At 59.4% G+C, this 16,298-nt stretch overlaps 2 protein-coding genes across 5 annotated transcripts; both read left to right on the top strand.

Annotated features, from left to right (window-relative positions):
• Window positions 1–3,211: 3,211 nt before the first annotated feature.
• CRYBA2 (crystallin beta A2) lies at window positions 3,212–6,467 on the top strand. 3 transcript variants are annotated; one of them, XM_005498592.3, is made up of 5 exons: window positions 3,212–3,449; window positions 4,033–4,206; window positions 4,581–4,722; window positions 5,767–5,909; window positions 6,222–6,467. In XM_005498592.3, the coding sequence occupies exons 2-5, from the start codon at window positions 4,046–4,048 to the stop codon at window positions 6,367–6,369; spliced, it is 594 nt and encodes a 197-aa protein (XP_005498649.1). In that variant the 5' UTR covers window positions 3,212–3,449; window positions 4,033–4,045; the 3' UTR covers window positions 6,370–6,467. The 3 variants fall into 3 exon arrangements, with proteins under 3 accessions (XP_005498649.1, XP_021146313.1, XP_064926811.1); XM_021290638.2 differs by having other exon boundaries at window positions 4,030–4,206; XM_065070739.1 differs by lacking the exon at window positions 3,212–3,449 and having other exon boundaries at window positions 4,011–4,206.
• Window positions 6,468–6,988: 521 nt separating this feature from the next.
• On the top strand, window positions 6,989–15,768 carry FEV (FEV transcription factor, ETS family member). Of its 2 annotated transcripts, none has more exons than XM_065070737.1 (3): window positions 6,989–7,868; window positions 11,583–11,657; window positions 14,160–15,768. In XM_065070737.1, the coding sequence occupies exons 1-3, from the start codon at window positions 7,004–7,006 to the stop codon at window positions 14,669–14,671; spliced, it is 1,452 nt and encodes a 483-aa protein (XP_064926809.1). In that variant the 5' UTR covers window positions 6,989–7,003; the 3' UTR covers window positions 14,672–15,768. The 2 variants fall into 2 exon arrangements, with proteins under 2 accessions (XP_064926809.1, XP_005498648.1); XM_005498591.3 differs by lacking the exon at window positions 6,989–7,868 and adding an exon at window positions 10,408–10,572.
• The last annotated feature ends 530 nt before the right edge of the window (window positions 15,769–16,298 follow it).

Here is a 16,298-nt window from a genome sequence, read left to right as displayed (position 1 = left end):
GGTGTCCTCTGTGGCCAGCATTGCCCCAGGAAGGGGCAAGTGGTATTGGGGACCCCAGTGAGTCTCTCAGCTCTGGGATTTGGGGACCCAGCAGGTGGAAGTGAAGGTTTTGGCTGGGGTCTACCAGTCCTGGCATGGCCATGTTCAGATCATCCCCGAAGGAGAGATGCTTGGGGAGGGAAGGGAGGTGTTTGCATCCTTGTGGAGGAGCATGATTTCCCAGGGAAATGAGGCTGGGGGAGAAAAAGGAGGAAAAATGAGCAGTGGGGCTTGGTGAGGGGAACAACACATTGCCCCTGATCTAATCAGCCAGACCCTGCAAATAAAAGCCACCTGTTTTGGCCCTGGCAGCAGGAAGCCATCCCCAGAACAAACAGAGCACCAGGCAACTGGGAGAAAGACAAACAGGGGCCGGCACCAGCTCCATCTGCTCTTGCTCAGCCCAGCCCAGGCCCTGGATCTGCAGCCCCTTGGGGTGATGGTGCATCTCCCAGCAGGGTTGGAGACAAGGAGAGATGGGCTAGCAGAGCTTGAGGGGGTGGCAAGGGCTCAGCTCATGACATGAGCCAGATGCAGCTGTGCCAGGCTGGTCAGCTAGCCCAAACACTCATAACAGCAGTGGGAAAGACAGCATGCTGCCATGAGCCCCAAATGTGTCCCAGATGTGTCCCCGGCATCCTGATGGCAGTACCTGCCTTTCAGCCTGCTCGACTCCCCAAGCCGTGTATCATCCCAGGCCCAGTGTCTACACAAGGCATGGGGTGTCTACACATGGCCAGGGACTGTGGACAGCATGTTCTGGGTTTGGCATGGAGTACTTAGGTGACCCTGTCCTCCCACCGGGCCCCGGGCTGCCTCTCGCCCTGCGCCCAGTGGCACAGAGAAACCTGATCTGTTTTGCTAGCGCAGGGAACAGGCTGAGCCCAGAGCAACGTGGGGCCCTTATTAAATTAGCCTATGCAGGAGGCCCTGGGCAAGCACTAAACAGCTCCCAGAGCCGATATTAGCAGCTGCCCTTGAGCAGAGTCCCTGTCTGCCCCCGCACCAGCCTCCCCCCACCCATGTCCCCATCTGGATGCTGGCTGACAAGGACTGCTCAGAAGCACTGGGAGATGCCCCAGGGAGGCCACGCTGCATCATCATCCTGGGGTGCAGTGGGGAAGTGCCACTGCTGCCCCTCGCCAGGGCTGTGTGAGCAGAGGCATGAGGATACTGGTTAGTTTGGAGTGCTATGGGATATGAGGACAGTTTGGGGTTGTGAGGTGTGGTGCACTGTGGGGTGTATTACAGAGCCCCAGTGTGTGTGACACACTGAGAAGCAAGCAAAGGGCACAGCCTGCATCTGGGGGTGGGTTTCTTCTCTGCACCCAGCACCCCCACAATGCTTTTATCCACAGGGTTGTGTGGAGGTGACTGAGCTGACTGCATGCCCCTCAGGACACAACATCCGTGCCCCACAGATCCTGTAGCACACTACACAGTGTCCCATATACCCCATAACAGCCTGCAGCATCCCGCATATCCTGTGGTGCTGCACACCCTGGGGCTCTGTAATACACTCCACAATGCCCCTCACCCCATAACCCCAAACTGTCCTCATACTCCATAGCACCCCACACTAACCAGTACTCCCATGCCTCTGCTCACACAGCCCTGGCGAGGGAGAGCAGTAGCCGGGGGGAAACCTGCAGTGCACTAGCTCTGCATCTTGCACCACCTTCCCCAAGGTGTGCCCAAACCTGTCCCCTAGCTCTTTGAGGGATGTCCCCAGATCACCGGGCTGCATCCTGGGATTCTGCTTACCCCCATGTATCCCCTACCCTCCCCGAGGAGCATTCCCTCCCTCCATTCTCTGCTACCGTAGACGTTTCCCAGGGGGTCTCCCTCCGTGCTATGAGCATTCAGGGCGTCGCAAGCTGAGGGTCGCCTCCCCACTGCCTGGCGCCGGCCAAGGGCCGCAGCCGTTCCGCTGCTGGAGCCGGCTCCAACCGCTGCCAGGCTGCACCCTCTGCTGGGACCCGCAGGCATCGGCGCAGCCCGCACCGAGCCTCGGAGCGGAGCGCGGTGCTGCCCGGCGCCTTGTGCAGCAGCGGGGCGGATACGAAGACAATCCGTGAGTCCCGATCCCAGCCCACCCCTGCTGTCACCGCTCAGCCCCCAGTTCTTGCTGAGAACGGGGCAGAGATGCTAGGTATCCTAACACCATCCCCAGCTGCCCACATTGCACCCTCCATCACTGGCACTGGTGGGCTGTCTTGAGATGCTGACTCCATGTTCAGGACCCCCCAGGAGGGCTGAGGTTTTCCTGGGAAAATTTGGGGTGCTCTGGGCCAGCCTGTATGTGGCTTCTGCCCAGCTAAATGTGGGGAGTGCCCGATCTCACCACAGGCTACACTGGGAGGCTGAAGAAAACACTGCTGCCAAGTGACCCAGGGAGTCACGGCTCAGCAGGGCACTCTTCTTTTTTTTCCAGCCTGTGTTGGCCTCATCCAGCCCAGTCCCTGGTGGAAGGCACTGGGGATCTCTGCATGTCATGGTGCAGTCCTATACAAGGCTGGAACCGCTGCCCAGGTGAAGGATACAGCTCTGCCCCAAGCTGGTCCCCTCTCACTGCGCACCGTGTCCCTTGCTTGGGCAAGAGGTGTGTGGGGAGCACAGAGAACCCTTTGCCAGTCCAAGGGACATGCCCAGAGCATTGCAAGGGAGGAGCAGGTACCTGAGTCCACCAGTACCCAGTCTGGAGGCAAGACAGGAACCTCTGCAGGGTGTTACACATCCCCCAGAGCATGAACAGATCAAGCTATGCCTGTGCCAACAACTCTTCCACCCCTCTTGTTCACCCTAACCTTCTCCAACCCTACACAGAGCCTTATCCGTGCAGGCTGAGTTCCTGCCCTGCCAGCTCATGACATGCAAGGTAGAGCCTGCTCAGGGGAAGGACCCATGGTGGCAGAGGGGCAGGTGTAGCCCCAGTTGAGCCCAACATACCGATCTCAGGACATCAGTGTCCCGTAGCTCCCAGCTGGCAAACTTCTGCTTCCCCCTGGCACCTCCTTCCCACCAGACTCAATCCTGGCAAAGGCTGTGGGTGCCCTGGGAAAGGCTGGCTCCCTAATCCCCAGGCCAAGCGGGAACATTGTCTGGGGGCAGAAAGGAAAGCGGTGTGTCAGGCCCTTTGCCCATTGTGCCCTGAGCCCCTGCGCAAACACAGCCCAGCACTTTCATTGTCAGCCTCGCAGGGCGCGGGGGGGCCACTCTCGCCACACTGCCTAACTGGAATGGACAGCGGGAGTCTGGGGTGGGTGAGCACCCTGTACCCCCCATGCCCTGCCTGCTGACACAGCACCCTGCCTGCCTGCACCATCGGCACTTCGGTGCCTGCCTATAAAGGGCGAGGGGAGAAGCCAGCGCCAGCACCGCCACCTTCGCCGCTGTGCCCTGCCGACCAAGTAAGTACCAGGCTGTGAGCCCCCAAGCCCTCCACTGCACAGGCGTTGCCATGCTCCCTTCAGGCCTCCGACACCAAGCCCCTGCACCCACCACACACTCTGGGGAAGGGCAACCCATAGGGTGCTGCATGGAATGGCTGGGGTAACCTGTGTGGGCAGGAGGGATGCTGGCACCCATCTTTGCAAGAGTTGGTCTGCCCCAGGGATGCACCCCACAACCATGTCTGGGCCACTGTCACCCCCTTGTCCTGGGTACAGTGCCACCACGCATGGCTGACACCAGGAGTCATTGCAGGGGGCTTGGGAGGAGAGAAACTGAGGCAGCCCCGGGTACAACACATGAAGAGATGGGGCATTGCAAGTGCCCCCTGCAACTTGGGTGTCACCGGACAGAGATCCCACAGCACCGAGGGAAGGGGAATGGGAAGGATCTCCCATGCCAGCCTGCGAGGGCAAGGGGCCAGTGGCATGAGACATGCAAAGGCAGCACCGCTGTCGCCCCAGGCTCAGTGGAAGGCAGCGGGATGGCTGGGGACTGCTGATGGGCACCTGCCTGGGGTGATGCGTGGGGCTCTGCCAGCAGCCAAGCGACCTGCATGACCAGCAGCGAAGCCATGGACACCCTGGGGCAGTACAAGATCACAGTGTGGGAGGAGGAGAGCTTCCAGGGCAAGCGCTGCGAGTTCCTCATGGAGTGCCCCAGCATCATGGAACGCAGCTTCCGCAAGATCCGCTCCATCAAGGTGGAGTCTGGCCCGTAAGTGCCCCACTGGCCCCATGAACCCACTGCTCCCAGGGGAATGTTGGGAGCTGCCCAGGAGACATGACACCTGAGTCCTTCCTTGGCTCTGCCACAGCCTTACCGTGCTACCTCCCACCCTGTGACTCTTGTGCGGTGCCTCAGTTTCCCCATCTGCAAAGCAGGGAGATCAGAGGCAAGGGTGTGGCCTTGGGGAATGGGGTCCTGCTCTTGAAAGGGACATTTACTGCTATCAGGGATCCTGATCTCTGTGACAAACCCACACCCTACCAGAACTCTCTGTCCCTTGCATGGGGTGAGAAGCCAGCCCTGGGCTGAGTGTGGGGGGCTGTGCTGCCCATCCCTGAGGGCTTTCCTCCTCTCCCCTCCAGCTGGGTGGGATTTGAGTACCCTGAGTACCAGGGGCAGCAGTTTATCCTGGAGAAGGGTGACTATCCCCGATGGGAGGCCTGGAGCGGGAACAGCGGCTACCGGACCGAGCACCTTCTCTCCTTCCGCCCCGTCAAGTGTGCGGTGAGTTACAGGGATCCTGCTCCGGTGTTCTCAGGGTGGGCAGAGCATCCCCCTGGCAGCCCAGCATGGAGGAAGATGAGGGGCAGACAGGAGGACAGCTTATATGGGATGAGGGATGGAGGGGTGAGGTGCTCACAGAGGTGCCATGGGGTGGAGAGGTGGCTGCACCCACTGGCTCGCTCCTGCCTCCCTGCAAGGATCCTGGGATGCTGTTTCAGGCTAAAATTTACCATGAAATACCATCCTAGCTCCTTCTGCTTGGTGCATTGGAGAACCACCTCCCAGCCTGGGGTTCCCAGGTCTTGTCCACCACCCCAGGCTGGCTATCTGGAGATGGGGTGAGCAGAGAGGAGCCGCCAGGACAGCAGGGATGCTTGGGGTGCAGGGTCTATCCCCCTCCTGTCTGGGGTACTCGAACTGTGCCCAGGCAGATGCAGCCTCTATCACTCCATCTGCAGAGACACTGGTGCTCGCAATAGCAGCACGTCTGTGCCTCTGAGCGGGGGGGTGTCCCCCCCAACTTTTAATAATCACCAGGCAGATATGCTTGAGCTTTAATAAAGGGAATGCGATAAGATCACTCCTTACTGGCAGGACTGCTCTTCGGTGCAGATAGATGTGTGTGGGGGCTGGGCACAGGGGAACAGTGCCGCATCTCTGTGTCCCAGCAATTAACCCCTCGGTGCCCAGCATCCAGAAAAGCCCCACAGAACTGGAGGGGACTACTCTCATCAGCCTGCTTTGTTCTGCAACTTTTCTGCAGCCTCGGGGAGCACGAGAATGCTGAGGGCAGGAGTACATGTGGGTGCAGAGGATGTGGCTGCTGTCATTCTCCTTGCAGTTGTGCATGGGGATCACATGGACAAGGGAGCAGCATCCTCTGGGCAGCCCTGGGGTGTCTCAGTGAGAGGCTGCCAGGCTGAACATCTCCATGCCTTGCACCAAAGCTGGGCATGGTCCCAGGCCACCCACAGTGCCTTGGTGTCTGTTACCCTGATGCCACATCCTCTGTCCCTGCTGACACCCATCTCTCTCTTTCTGCAGAACCACAACGACAGCAAAGTCACCCTCTACGAGGCGGAGAACTTCCAGGGGCACAAGTTTGAGCTGAGCGATGACTACCCCTCCCTGCAGGCCATGGGTTGGGGTAACAAGGAGGTGGCATCCATTAAAGTGAACGCTGGAGCGTGAGTCCCACTGGCAGGGAGTGGGGCAGTGAGGGCTGAGAGCAGGACCTCAGTGAGCACCTCCCTCCTGCATAGCCCCAGGGATGAGGAAGGGGAACCCCTAAATGTAGCAGTGACTTCCTGCTCCCCTTCCCTTGAAAATTTAAGCTGTGGAGTGTTTTCTGTCTCTCCCCTCCCAGGGCAAGCAGAGGAATGGGATGGGATGGGATGGGATGGGATGGGATGGGATGGGATGGGATGGGATGGGATGGGACAGACGGGAGGGGAAGGGGTGATTTGTCCCAGGGGTCTGAGACAGGGGTCTACCTGCAGGTGGGTGGCCTACCAGTACCCAGGATACAGGGGCTACCAGTACGTGCTGGAGCGGGACAGACAGAACGGTGAGTTCAAGAAGTACAACGAATACAGCAGCCAGGCCCACACCAACCAGATCCAATCCATCCGCCGCGTCCAGCACTGAGCAGGGGCAGCACCACACGCCCCGCAGCCTCCAGGCTGCTGTGCAATAGACCTCTATCTGGTAGCAAATAAAGGCATTTGTCAAAAAAAAAAAAAAAAGAGCACTCCTGCCTCTGATCTTCTCCTTCGGGGGGCTGACAAGTGTGGGAGAACCTCTGTGGGGTGGAAGGCAGGTTGCCTGCCCAGACCTGCTGCCCCCCAGGTCTCAGCAGCTGGAAAGGGTTTTGGACCCATGGCCACCTCCACCCTGAGCTGAGCTCTCTGCACCCCACCTCTGGTCCATGCACAGCAAGTAGAGGGGATGCAGAACAGTTCCCACCCCCATGATGCTCCTGCTGGGGAAAGGAGAACTTACTGGGAACTTATTTGCTTTATTGGGCAAAAAAAGGGCTGCAGCTGGGATGGGGCATCCAGGGGGGTTGTGCCCTGGGTCCTCCTCCCAAGCCCCATGCCAGTGAAGATGATTGCTACAAAGTCTGTGAACATGAGGTCCCCTCTCTCTGCACCCCAATTTGGAAGAGAGAGGGGGGTCCCTACCTGCCTGCCTGGAGGGGAGGAAGAGCATTGGTGTCATCTGGGCAGAGAACTTCCACAAATGGGATGGCCATAGTTGAAAGCACTGGCTTACAGAGGGGATGTACAGGGGTTGTGTGGGGGTTCAGGGGACAGTCGCAGGGAGTCCTCCGGGCAGTGTCCTGGAGCTGGTAGGGGGCTCAGCTCACTGCTCCCTTAGGGTCCAGGTTCCCCCACCCCCAGCCTGGCCATGCTGCCACGCCGGCACATCCGTGCCAGCGTCCGGCTCCGGCTCTGCCCGGGCACACCAACAGCCCCACCCAGCCTCCTCCTCCTCCAGCACCCTTTCCCAGTCTCCTCCTCCTCTTCCATCCTGCTCTGTCACTCCAAGCCCTCCTGAGGCACAGGGCTCTGATCCTGAGATTCTTCTCACACCCAGGACACCCACTGTAAAGCTGCAGGACAGTGGAACAGCACTGGATGGCTTGGACATCTGCGTCCCTGGCTGCCTGCCCTGCTACAAGCACACCTGGCCTTGGGGCTGTGGGTGCTCCAGAAGGGTGCTGGGACACTGGGAAGGACTGGGCTGGGGGGTTGGTGTGAGCACACCTGACACCCAGGGCTGCACAGCGACCCCAGTCCCGGCGTGTGTGTGTGTGTGTTCACTCCACACATCAGTTTGCACACAAGGGTGCACACAAGCGTGCCTACGCACACTTTGCACATCTCCACTCCCTTGTCCCCTGCACCCCAACGTGAACCATGAAAAAGCCCTCACACCTTGTGCAACCCCATCCTTCAGGGTGTCACTGCTGTGGGATGCCCCATCAGCCCTGTCCCCTCCGTGTCCCAGCTGGCCCCACCCCGCCACAGCCCCACAGCAGCCAGCCTCTCCCCCTGCACAAACACATTCCTGCACACCCGGCCAGGCTGCAGCCAGCACAAGGCCACGTCAGCTCAGCTCTGCTCCGCACCACTGGCACACAGGTGAAGTTGTCCTGGGCACCTGCACATAGGCCTGCCATGGGAGGGCCAGAAGGGGTGGCTGTGGGGGTCACAGAAAAATGTGGGGTCCTTATTGTCCCATCCTGGGGCAGAGGGAGAGCATTGGGTTGGGAGTGGGGGGGGCAAACTGCTTGCTTGGAACCAGCGGGACCTTCTGCTGCTGCCAGCTTTGTGCTCCATATGTCTGGTCTCTGTCCCCTGGCGCCCCACAGACCTGAACTCTCATCTCCCAGATTCCCCCAGGGACCCAAAGCCCCATCATGTGGCTCCTGCATGGACCTGGGCCCCTCTTCCCTGGATTCCTCATGTACCCTGCCTCCCCCATGCTGTGGATTTGCCCCAGCTTCCCCATGTCCCACACCCCCCATGAACCTGGGGTCACATCGCTCAGGTCCCCAAAGCTCCCCGCTGGCACAGGGTCCCCCAGCCCCTGGGATCCTTCACTCCCTGCCCCTCTGCATCACTCAGCCCACAGTCCCCTCATACCCCACCGTAAGCACCCCCTCAGGAATCCCCATCCCTAGTGCCCCCCACAGACCCTTCATCTCCAGATCCCACAGCCCTATCCTGCTTCTCAGGCTGACCCGAAACTGCTCTCCCAACTCCCAACTGATGTGGGGTCCCTCAGCCCAGACCCCCCAGCTCTGTGCCTTCGACCATGCAGGTCACCAGGGCTGCCAGGGGGGGCAGAGGGGCTCAGCAGGTCTGTCCCCCTCCACACCTAACCACACTGTCTCCGGGGCTTGTTTTCCGTTGCCTGCGGTTTGTTCCAGTGACTCAGGCAGCGAAAGCAAGTCTGGGAGGCTGTGGAGCTGCTGCTGGAAGAGAGCGACGTGGGGAGCAGCCAGGGCTGTTGGGCTCTGCGGAACCCCACTGTGGGTTCAGGGGACCTCAAGAGACAAGGTGGGGGAAGAGAAACTTTTTAAGGGCTGTTACGTTCGAACACGATTGGTGGGGAATTGGTGGGGGAGTATCGTGGGCTCTGCTCATGTCTCCCCCTGCCAGCATCTGTTCTCTGTTCCTGATGGAGATGTGCAGCAGGGCTGGAGTACCCGGGGCCCAGCTCAGCACCCATGAGACCTTCAGTTTCCTAAACACTTTGGACACCCCTGCTTAGGAAGAGCCACCACCCCCGTTGGGGTGTGGCACCCTGAGGCACCCTGGCTGAGTGTTGCTGCCTGCGGGCTGTGGCTTCTTCTTATGCAGAGCACATTTTGTCTGCAGTATAAATAATATTGATGGGTTTGGCACGATCACATCCTGGTTTCCATTGGATTGATATCTTGGTGACGACTACTTTCAAGAAATTCAGCTAAGTCTGGCATGAGAGGTCATCCTTTTACTAGACATCAATGAAACACTGCAGGAGAGGTTATGGACTAACGGGTGGCTTGTCTGTATGGCATTGGAGTCATGGAACAGAGCTGGTGCCTGCTCCTGGCACACTGCCTGGCTGCCTCAAGCTGTGGGGTCCTGGCAGAGGGCCCACTCTTGGCCGGGGGGACAAAGCCATCAAAGATGGACCCTCTGCTGGCACCCCACAGCTGCATGTAGCAGCTAGAGCCATGGATGATGGGGAAAAACCTGGCCAGATGTGTCTTTTGGAAGCTGAGATCACCTCAGATCCTTTCCCTACTACAAGTTTCTCCCTGAATTGCCCTCTTCACAACACGCAGGGCTGCCCAGGACAAGCTGGTGGAGATGGAGTCATGCAGGTTTGGGTAGGTGTTGGGGGTCACCCAGCCTCTACAGGTCTTAATAAAGATAAACAAGAGATTGGGACAGGGCTGGGGACCCCAGGATGGTCACACACGTAACCCCCCCCAAGGCAGGGACAGCCCAGAAGTGCATGGAGAAACCAGGGAAGCAGCAGATTTGTGGTACGTCCTGGTGCCACCGATCACCGGAGATGCACTTACCCATCCCAGAGCTCTGGGCACTGGAAAGGGACCTCAGCTTCAGGATACTGGAGCTGCAGGGATGTGGTGGGAACAAAACCAACCCACTCCAGGGACCTGAGAGATGCAAGCAGACCCCAGGACTGTGCTGAGGACCCTGGAGCTGGGAAGGGGCCGGCAGGGAGCCCCATGGGTGGCAACATGGGTGGCTCAGGGGGACAGAGGCAGGCGGGATGATGCCATGTGGTGACATGCAGAGGGCTCAGGTGATGCAGGGACCACCGAGCCCAACGACCAGCCACGGAGCAGGATGCTGGTGGTAGTGATGGGAGGCCGGGCCGGGTGGTCTCCAGGCAGTGTCCAAGCCCTGCTCCCAGCTGGGATGGCAGAGCTGTGTTTGCGAAGAGTTAAGGAGGCGGAAGAAGCAGGAAGCGGCCCGAGCTGCTCTCCATAGAAACCCGCGGCCGTGATTAAAGTCTGATGTGGGCCGATAGCAGGGGGGGGCAGCACCCGCTTTAATTACAGTGGAGGAAATTGCTGGAGCCGGGGCCCGGAGCCCCTGCGAGTTGCCTGGAAACTCCCCCCCCTCCCGCCTCCCCGGCCCCTGCCCGTCCCCTGCCCATCCCGCTGCCATTTATTCGCCATCAGCTGCTCCCTGATAAAGTGGAATAATAATAATAATAATAGGGGCAGGAATATTAAAACATGCAGCCTGCGGGCCGCCCCCACAGCTGCCATGAGACACGGTACCGGAGCGGTGCCACTGCTGCTCAACATGTACCTGCCAGGTACGGGCGGACCCCTCCGGCTGCTGCCCTACTGCACAGCACCCGAACTCCCCTGCCCTGCACCACCACTGCCCTGGGGGCCTTTCTCTGCCCCGTCTCCCTCCAGCACCCACCCTGCCTTTCCCTCTCCTCACAACCATCCCTTCCTCCTTTCTTCCAGCTGCCTTTGCAGCCTTCCATGCCTACACACCCTGCCCACTGTCCGCCTGTCCTTCCATCCATCCATCCATCCATCCATCCATCCATCCATCCATTCTTCTGTCCTTCCGACCCATCTTTCCACCCACCCACCCTTCCTCTGTGCTTCCATCCATCCTTCCACCCCACCCACTGGTCCTTCCATCCCTCTTTCTGTCCCCACTACCAGCCATCCACTCCGTCTACTCTCCATTCCTTCCAACAGCCTATTCTTCCACTGTCTTACCTGCTATTCCTTCCACCTGTCCACCTTTCACTCTTCCTTCCCTCCTTCTTCTTATCCTTCCCTCCTTCTTCTTATCCTTCCCTCCTTCTTCTTATCCTTCCTTCCATCTGCCCATGTGTTCATCCATCCATCCATCCATCCGTCCATCCTTTTGTCTTTCCATTCATCCACTCATCTCTTCTTCCTTCCACCTGCCTCTCCATATATCTTTCCTCAGCTGTCCGCTTCCCAAACACCAACACTTGTCCTTCCTTCCATCTGCCGCTCCTGCCACCCATCCTTCCACCCCACCCGCCTCATCTCCCTCTCCACCTGCTCTGCAGCTCTCTCCCACTCTCCCTCTCTCTTCCCTACCTAAGCCTCTGGGATTTTCTATTCCTATTTAAAAGCTTCCTCGGCTCGGTCGGAAATCGGATTTCCTTTTTCCTGGACGCGTTTCCTGGCTTTGCTGCAGCGGCGGGGCAGGCGAGGGGGAGCGGCTGGGGGCTGCGGGGAGGCTGCCCACGGGTGGGCGCCGAGGGGTCGTGGTCCTCATGGACCCGGCCTCCCCCCTCCACACCCATCCGCGCCCCTTTTTCCCTCCCAGATCCAGTCGGGGAAACTTTGTTCAAAGACGGGAAGAGCCAGGCATGGGGGTCGCTCAGCCCCGGCGTGCAGAAAGGTAAGAGCACAGATGCCTCTTCCCTGGGACCGGCCCCACTTCCCCTGGGACACCCAGAGAGGGGACCTCTCGGGGCACAGGCATCCTCCGCCACCCCTCAGCCACCAGGGACCCTTTCCCATCTGTGTGCTGGGCACTGCCCACACAGGACACAGCTGCAGCAGAGCCTCCCTCCTTGCTGCTACGGGCGGCTTGGGCTGGGAGCATCCCACTGCTAAAACCCACCGGGAAAGCGGCCGAGCCCCGATGGCCAGGAGCCACCATCCTGTTGCAGCAAAGGGGAGCATGGTGCTCAGAGCCCCTGGTTCCATCGGAGCCCTGTAGCAGGGAAGGGTGGGTGCGGTGTCCCGGCTCGGGTCCCTCCGGTGCTTCAGGGACATCTAATGAGGAGAGAGCTGCCAGCTCGCACAGGAGCTTGGGGGGGGGCTGATTCAGGCTCAAGGAACCCGTGTCTGGGAGCAGGGGAGTGAGGGATACACCACCTGGGAGGGAGCTGCCGGTTCAGGGCTGAAGCTCAGGCAGGTCATGGGTCAGCTGGGAGATGCCGGAACCACGGGAGCCAGAGCCATCCGTCTGGGGAAAACCATCGAGGGGTGCTGGGGATCGGCCAAGGGCTGGCCAGGGAGCAGCCTGGAGCCTGCTGGGGAGCATAGCACGACTGGTCATCAGATGGCCACGGGGCCAGCGTTGTGGTGTTTGGGCCATGTAGCTTGGCTATCTCGCAAGGACACAGGGGCCGGTGGGTGCTCTGAGCCTGTAAAGGGGGCTCCTAGTTTAGGGGTGGGAGGGGAGACAAAGCTGGGATTGGGGGAGGGAGCCTTTTGCCTCTGCACTGCAGACCCTACCCCAGCCATCCTCTGTGCACCACATTGTTGTCAGAAGGACCTTTTTGGGTTCCTGGTGGTTTCCTCAGGGAGCTGCCAGGTCCTGCAGCACAGCACCCTGTGGCACACAGGGTTGAGCCTTGCCACTCCACCCAGCTGCACCTCCAAAACCTTCCTGCACTCCTTGCATGGGTTGGGGCACCCTGTGGGTGGGGGATCACAGGAGCCCAAGATGGGGGCTGAAGGGATGGAGAAGAGGTGAGGGCTGCGGTTGTACCCTAGAGAGGAGAGATCCCCCACCTTGGTCCCAGGATGAGGGATTTGGAAATACAGTACCTTGGAAAGACCTGGGCTGGACTGCCTGCATCAAGATATCTGAACAGGGTTTGATGGGATGGGGTTGGATGGGGAATGGCTGTTCCCTGTATCTTTCAGAGTGAGAATTAGGGGGCACCAGATTAAATAGAGGGATGTGAAGCAAGCAGGACAAGGTGGCTCTTTGTGCCAAATGTGAGCTGTAGAACTGCCTGCTGCATGGGTTATGGATACTAAACTTCTACATGGGATCCAAGCGCTTTTAGACCAAATAGTGGCACAAAAGCACAGGGAAGAGGATGAAATGCAAAGACACTTCCTCTGCTGTGGGAAGAGCCTGTGCTGCAAGGGCCAGGCATGAGAGCAGGGATGTGCAGGGGGTGCTGCTTGGTAGGGAGTGGGGGGTGAGGGGTATGGGTATGTGCGGGGCTGCTCTGCAAAGTAGCTGGGTCCCAGAGGTGGGACTGCTTGTCACCTTAAGCTCCAGGGACCCTCTGCTCTCCTGACCTCTGTCCATACTCAGGGGAGCATGTCCTTGTGCCTCACAATGGGCATGACCAGGTGTGCCAGGCCTCTGTGTGTGCACAGCCTGGCACAGGGGCATCTCGGGTACCCACCATTCTACTCAGTGCAACCTGAGAATGCAACGGCCATGGCTCAGAGGGGAGAGTTTTCCCCTGGAAATGAGGAACACTGGCGCCTGATTCAAAGCCACAGAATGCCCCTCCCTCTCCTGGTCTCTCCTTCCCCTATACCTGCCTGTGCTTGCCAGGCATGCAGGTCAGAGCAGTGTTGCACCCTGACTTCAGCTCACGATGGAGAAATCCTTGCGGGGCACAGCGCCCCTAGAGATGGGCAGGGGCAGTGCGGTGGCACCAGCCCAGTTTCAAGCAGAGGTGGCAGTGGGGAACATTGGTGCTGTGATAGATCTGGGTACTCCCAAGATACCTCCTTATTGTGGCTGCAGATGAAAGAACCAGGCCAGATCCTCACACCAAAGTAAACTAGCAGGTATTAATCTTCAGTGGGGTGTGAATGAGGGTAGGAGGGATGTGGGGGCCCTGGATCCAGACCCACTGTAGCCTGTGTTGGTGGCTGAGCATTTCTACCTGTTCTGAGGTGCAGAGGTGTCCTCTCCTTCTCTTGCTTGTGGGGCAAGGTGGGGAAGGGAGGCTGCAAGGGAGACACAACCTCATTACCATCATCTGTGTCTCTAGAGTGAGGAAGATGCAATGAGGTGCAACTGAAACCTGAGTCTGGGAGGGGGCAACATAGCAGGGGGTCAAGGAGACTGGGGCACACCCTGCCCCTCTCCTGGTACCTTGAGGGGGAGCTTTAACGTCTCCGGGGCCTGGCCTTGCAGGCAGCGGGCAGATCCAGCTGTGGCAGTTCCTGCTGGAGCTGCTCTCGGACCGGGCCAACCTGAACTGCATCGCCTGGGAAGGCACAAATGGGGAGTTCAAGCTGATCGACCCTGATGAGGTGGCTCGGCGCTGGGGTGAACGGAAGAGCAAACCCAACATGAATTATGACAAGCTGAGCCGGGCGCTGCGCTACTACTACGACAAGAACATCATGACCAAGGTCCACGGCAAGCGCTACGCCTACAAGTTCGACTTCCACGGGCTGGCACAGGTGTGCCAGCCAGCTGCTCCCGATCACACCCTCTACAAATTTCAGGGCAACCTGGCTCCCCTGCCCTTTTCGGGCATCTCCAAACTCAACCTCATGACCTCAGGGGTGACACCAGCTGGCTTCTCCTACTGGCCTGGGTCCAGCCCGTCCCTCTACCCCGGGCACGGGCTCCAGCCCTCTGCCCCATTCAGCGCCATGGCAGCCTCCCACCTCAACAACATGAACAACCATTACCATTAGAGGCTCGGCCACACCAAGCAGACCTCCCAGTGGTGTGGGGCTATGGAGCTGGGGAGCTCAGCAGGGAGGGACAGGAGGGTGGGATCATGCCCTACTCTCAGCTGACCCCGTTTAGATTTGGGAGTGGTGAGGGGGACAAGGAGTGCTGGGTTGGTTGCCTGATGTGAGTGGCTGGAGGGTAAGGTGGGATCCATGATCCTGGGAACAGGTGTGGATACCTAAAGCAGGATGTGAATGGAAGGGAAAACCACGGACTCTTCTCCTGGCAGAGGCCATGCCCCCCCCTTTCCTTTTGCAACATGCTGCACACCCCATGAATGTCCTTAGTTCTGTCCCCAGCCTGTGCCTGCCCTCCTCTCCCTGCAGAGAGGAGTGAGGAGCTGGATGCCCAGGGCAGCTCCGTGCAGTGGAGAAGGTCCCACTGAGCAGGGAAAGGGGACCCTCCTTGCTGCTCCTTGTTCCCTCACCTTTATCTCCAAAGCCTTCCTTTCCTCCACCCCTCCTACACCTCCTGCTGATGGTGGCCTCCTCCAGCCCTCAGGAGAAGCCTTGGTCTGGAGAGCAGGTGCCCTGCACAAGTTAACTCCTGCCCAGGGCAGGGCTCTTAGGTTGGAGGTGCCAGGGCAGGCATGGGGGGCATTGCCAGCCCTCAGGGCAAGGCCAGAGCTTGGAGGGAGCAGAGCCTGGCCCCTGTGACTGTCCTCCCCCCAGTGCCTGAGGAACACACCACAGAGGACAGTCCCCTGACACCGTGCACAAGAGCCCGTGTCCTGCAGGTCACTTCCAAGTTTCATGCTCCAGTTTTACTGTGGCCTTAGCTTCTCATACACAGGGCTCGGTGGGACACACTCCACAGGTAGGGACATCCCCAGGGACAAGGCTGGGTGGGAGGTGGAGCAATAGAAGGGATGACAACACAGCTGGGAGCCCCAGACTCTGAGGGGCAGCCCTGGGTTTCTCCCCCAGGGTCCAAGGAGGTACCCTCATCCTCTGGAGCAGGACTTTGGCCTAGTGGATCCAGAAGAGCTGGGCATACGATGCTCTGTGCTGGTTGCGGGGGAGGGATTGGTGTTCAATAAAACACAGAGGTGCTGTGATCTGTGTCCTCTTGTGTCTGCAGGGAGCTGGTGAGAGAGGAAAGTACCCAGCAAACCCCCTCCCATCTGGGCCAGAGCACCTCCAGGGCTGGAATGGGGAGGGTGTGGCCAACCTGCCTTGTCCCACACACCCTCTTTTCCCTGAGCATCATTTCTGGCACCTAGAGGCCCCACAAGAGACAAGGCAGAGCTGGAAATCTCTGCGCTTCTTGAGATACCTCTCCAGGGAAACTGCATACGTGGTTCACAGGCTGGAAAGGGGATGTAGCAGCTGGAACCCTAGAGAAAATGCAGTTGGCCCGGTGGGACATCTGCCACTCTGCCATCATCCAGGGCAATTCGGGGTGCCAGGTTGCCTGTGCAGCCAGCTCAGGGCCACACACTGAACACAGTATGGCCTGATCCTGCAGCAGGTGTCCCTGCTGAGCTGCGCTATGCCAGGAGCAAGGAGGTCCTGAGCCATGGGGCGGGCTCATGTATGACTGATGCTGGGGTGAGCAGGGAAGCACTGCTTGCCCTGCTCTAGGAAC

This window comes from Columba livia, chromosome 7 (genome assembly GCF_036013475.1).
Source record: "Columba livia isolate bColLiv1 breed racing homer chromosome 7, bColLiv1.pat.W.v2, whole genome shotgun sequence".
Taxonomy (NCBI): domain Eukaryota; kingdom Metazoa; phylum Chordata; class Aves; order Columbiformes; family Columbidae; genus Columba; species Columba livia.
This window is presented reverse-complemented; position numbering and strand designations above follow the sequence as displayed.

What these genes read in the sequence shown, in the direction of transcription:
- CRYBA2 (XM_005498592.3), top strand. Translation starts at nt 4,046, where the DNA reads ATGACCAGCAGCGAAGCCATGGACACCCTGGGGCAGTACAAGATCACA. An exon ending in ATCAAGGTGGAGTCTGGCCC is followed by an intron (nt 4,207 to 4,580) that starts GTAAGTGCCCCA and finishes TCTCCCCTCCAG; the next exon opens with CTGGGTGGGATTTGAGTACC. An exon ending in TCCGCCCCGTCAAGTGTGCG is followed by an intron (nt 4,723 to 5,766) that starts GTGAGTTACAGG and finishes CTCTTTCTGCAG; the next exon opens with AACCACAACGACAGCAAAGT.
- FEV (XM_065070737.1), top strand. Translation starts at nt 7,004, where the DNA reads ATGTACAGGGGTTGTGTGGGGGTTCAGGGGACAGTCGCAGGGAGTCCT. An exon ending in TCCGCACCACTGGCACACAG is followed by an intron (nt 7,869 to 11,582) that starts GTGAAGTTGTCC and finishes TTTCCCTCCCAG; the next exon opens with ATCCAGTCGGGGAAACTTTG. An exon ending in CAGCCCCGGCGTGCAGAAAG is followed by an intron (nt 11,658 to 14,159) that starts GTAAGAGCACAG and finishes CTGGCCTTGCAG; the next exon opens with GCAGCGGGCAGATCCAGCTG.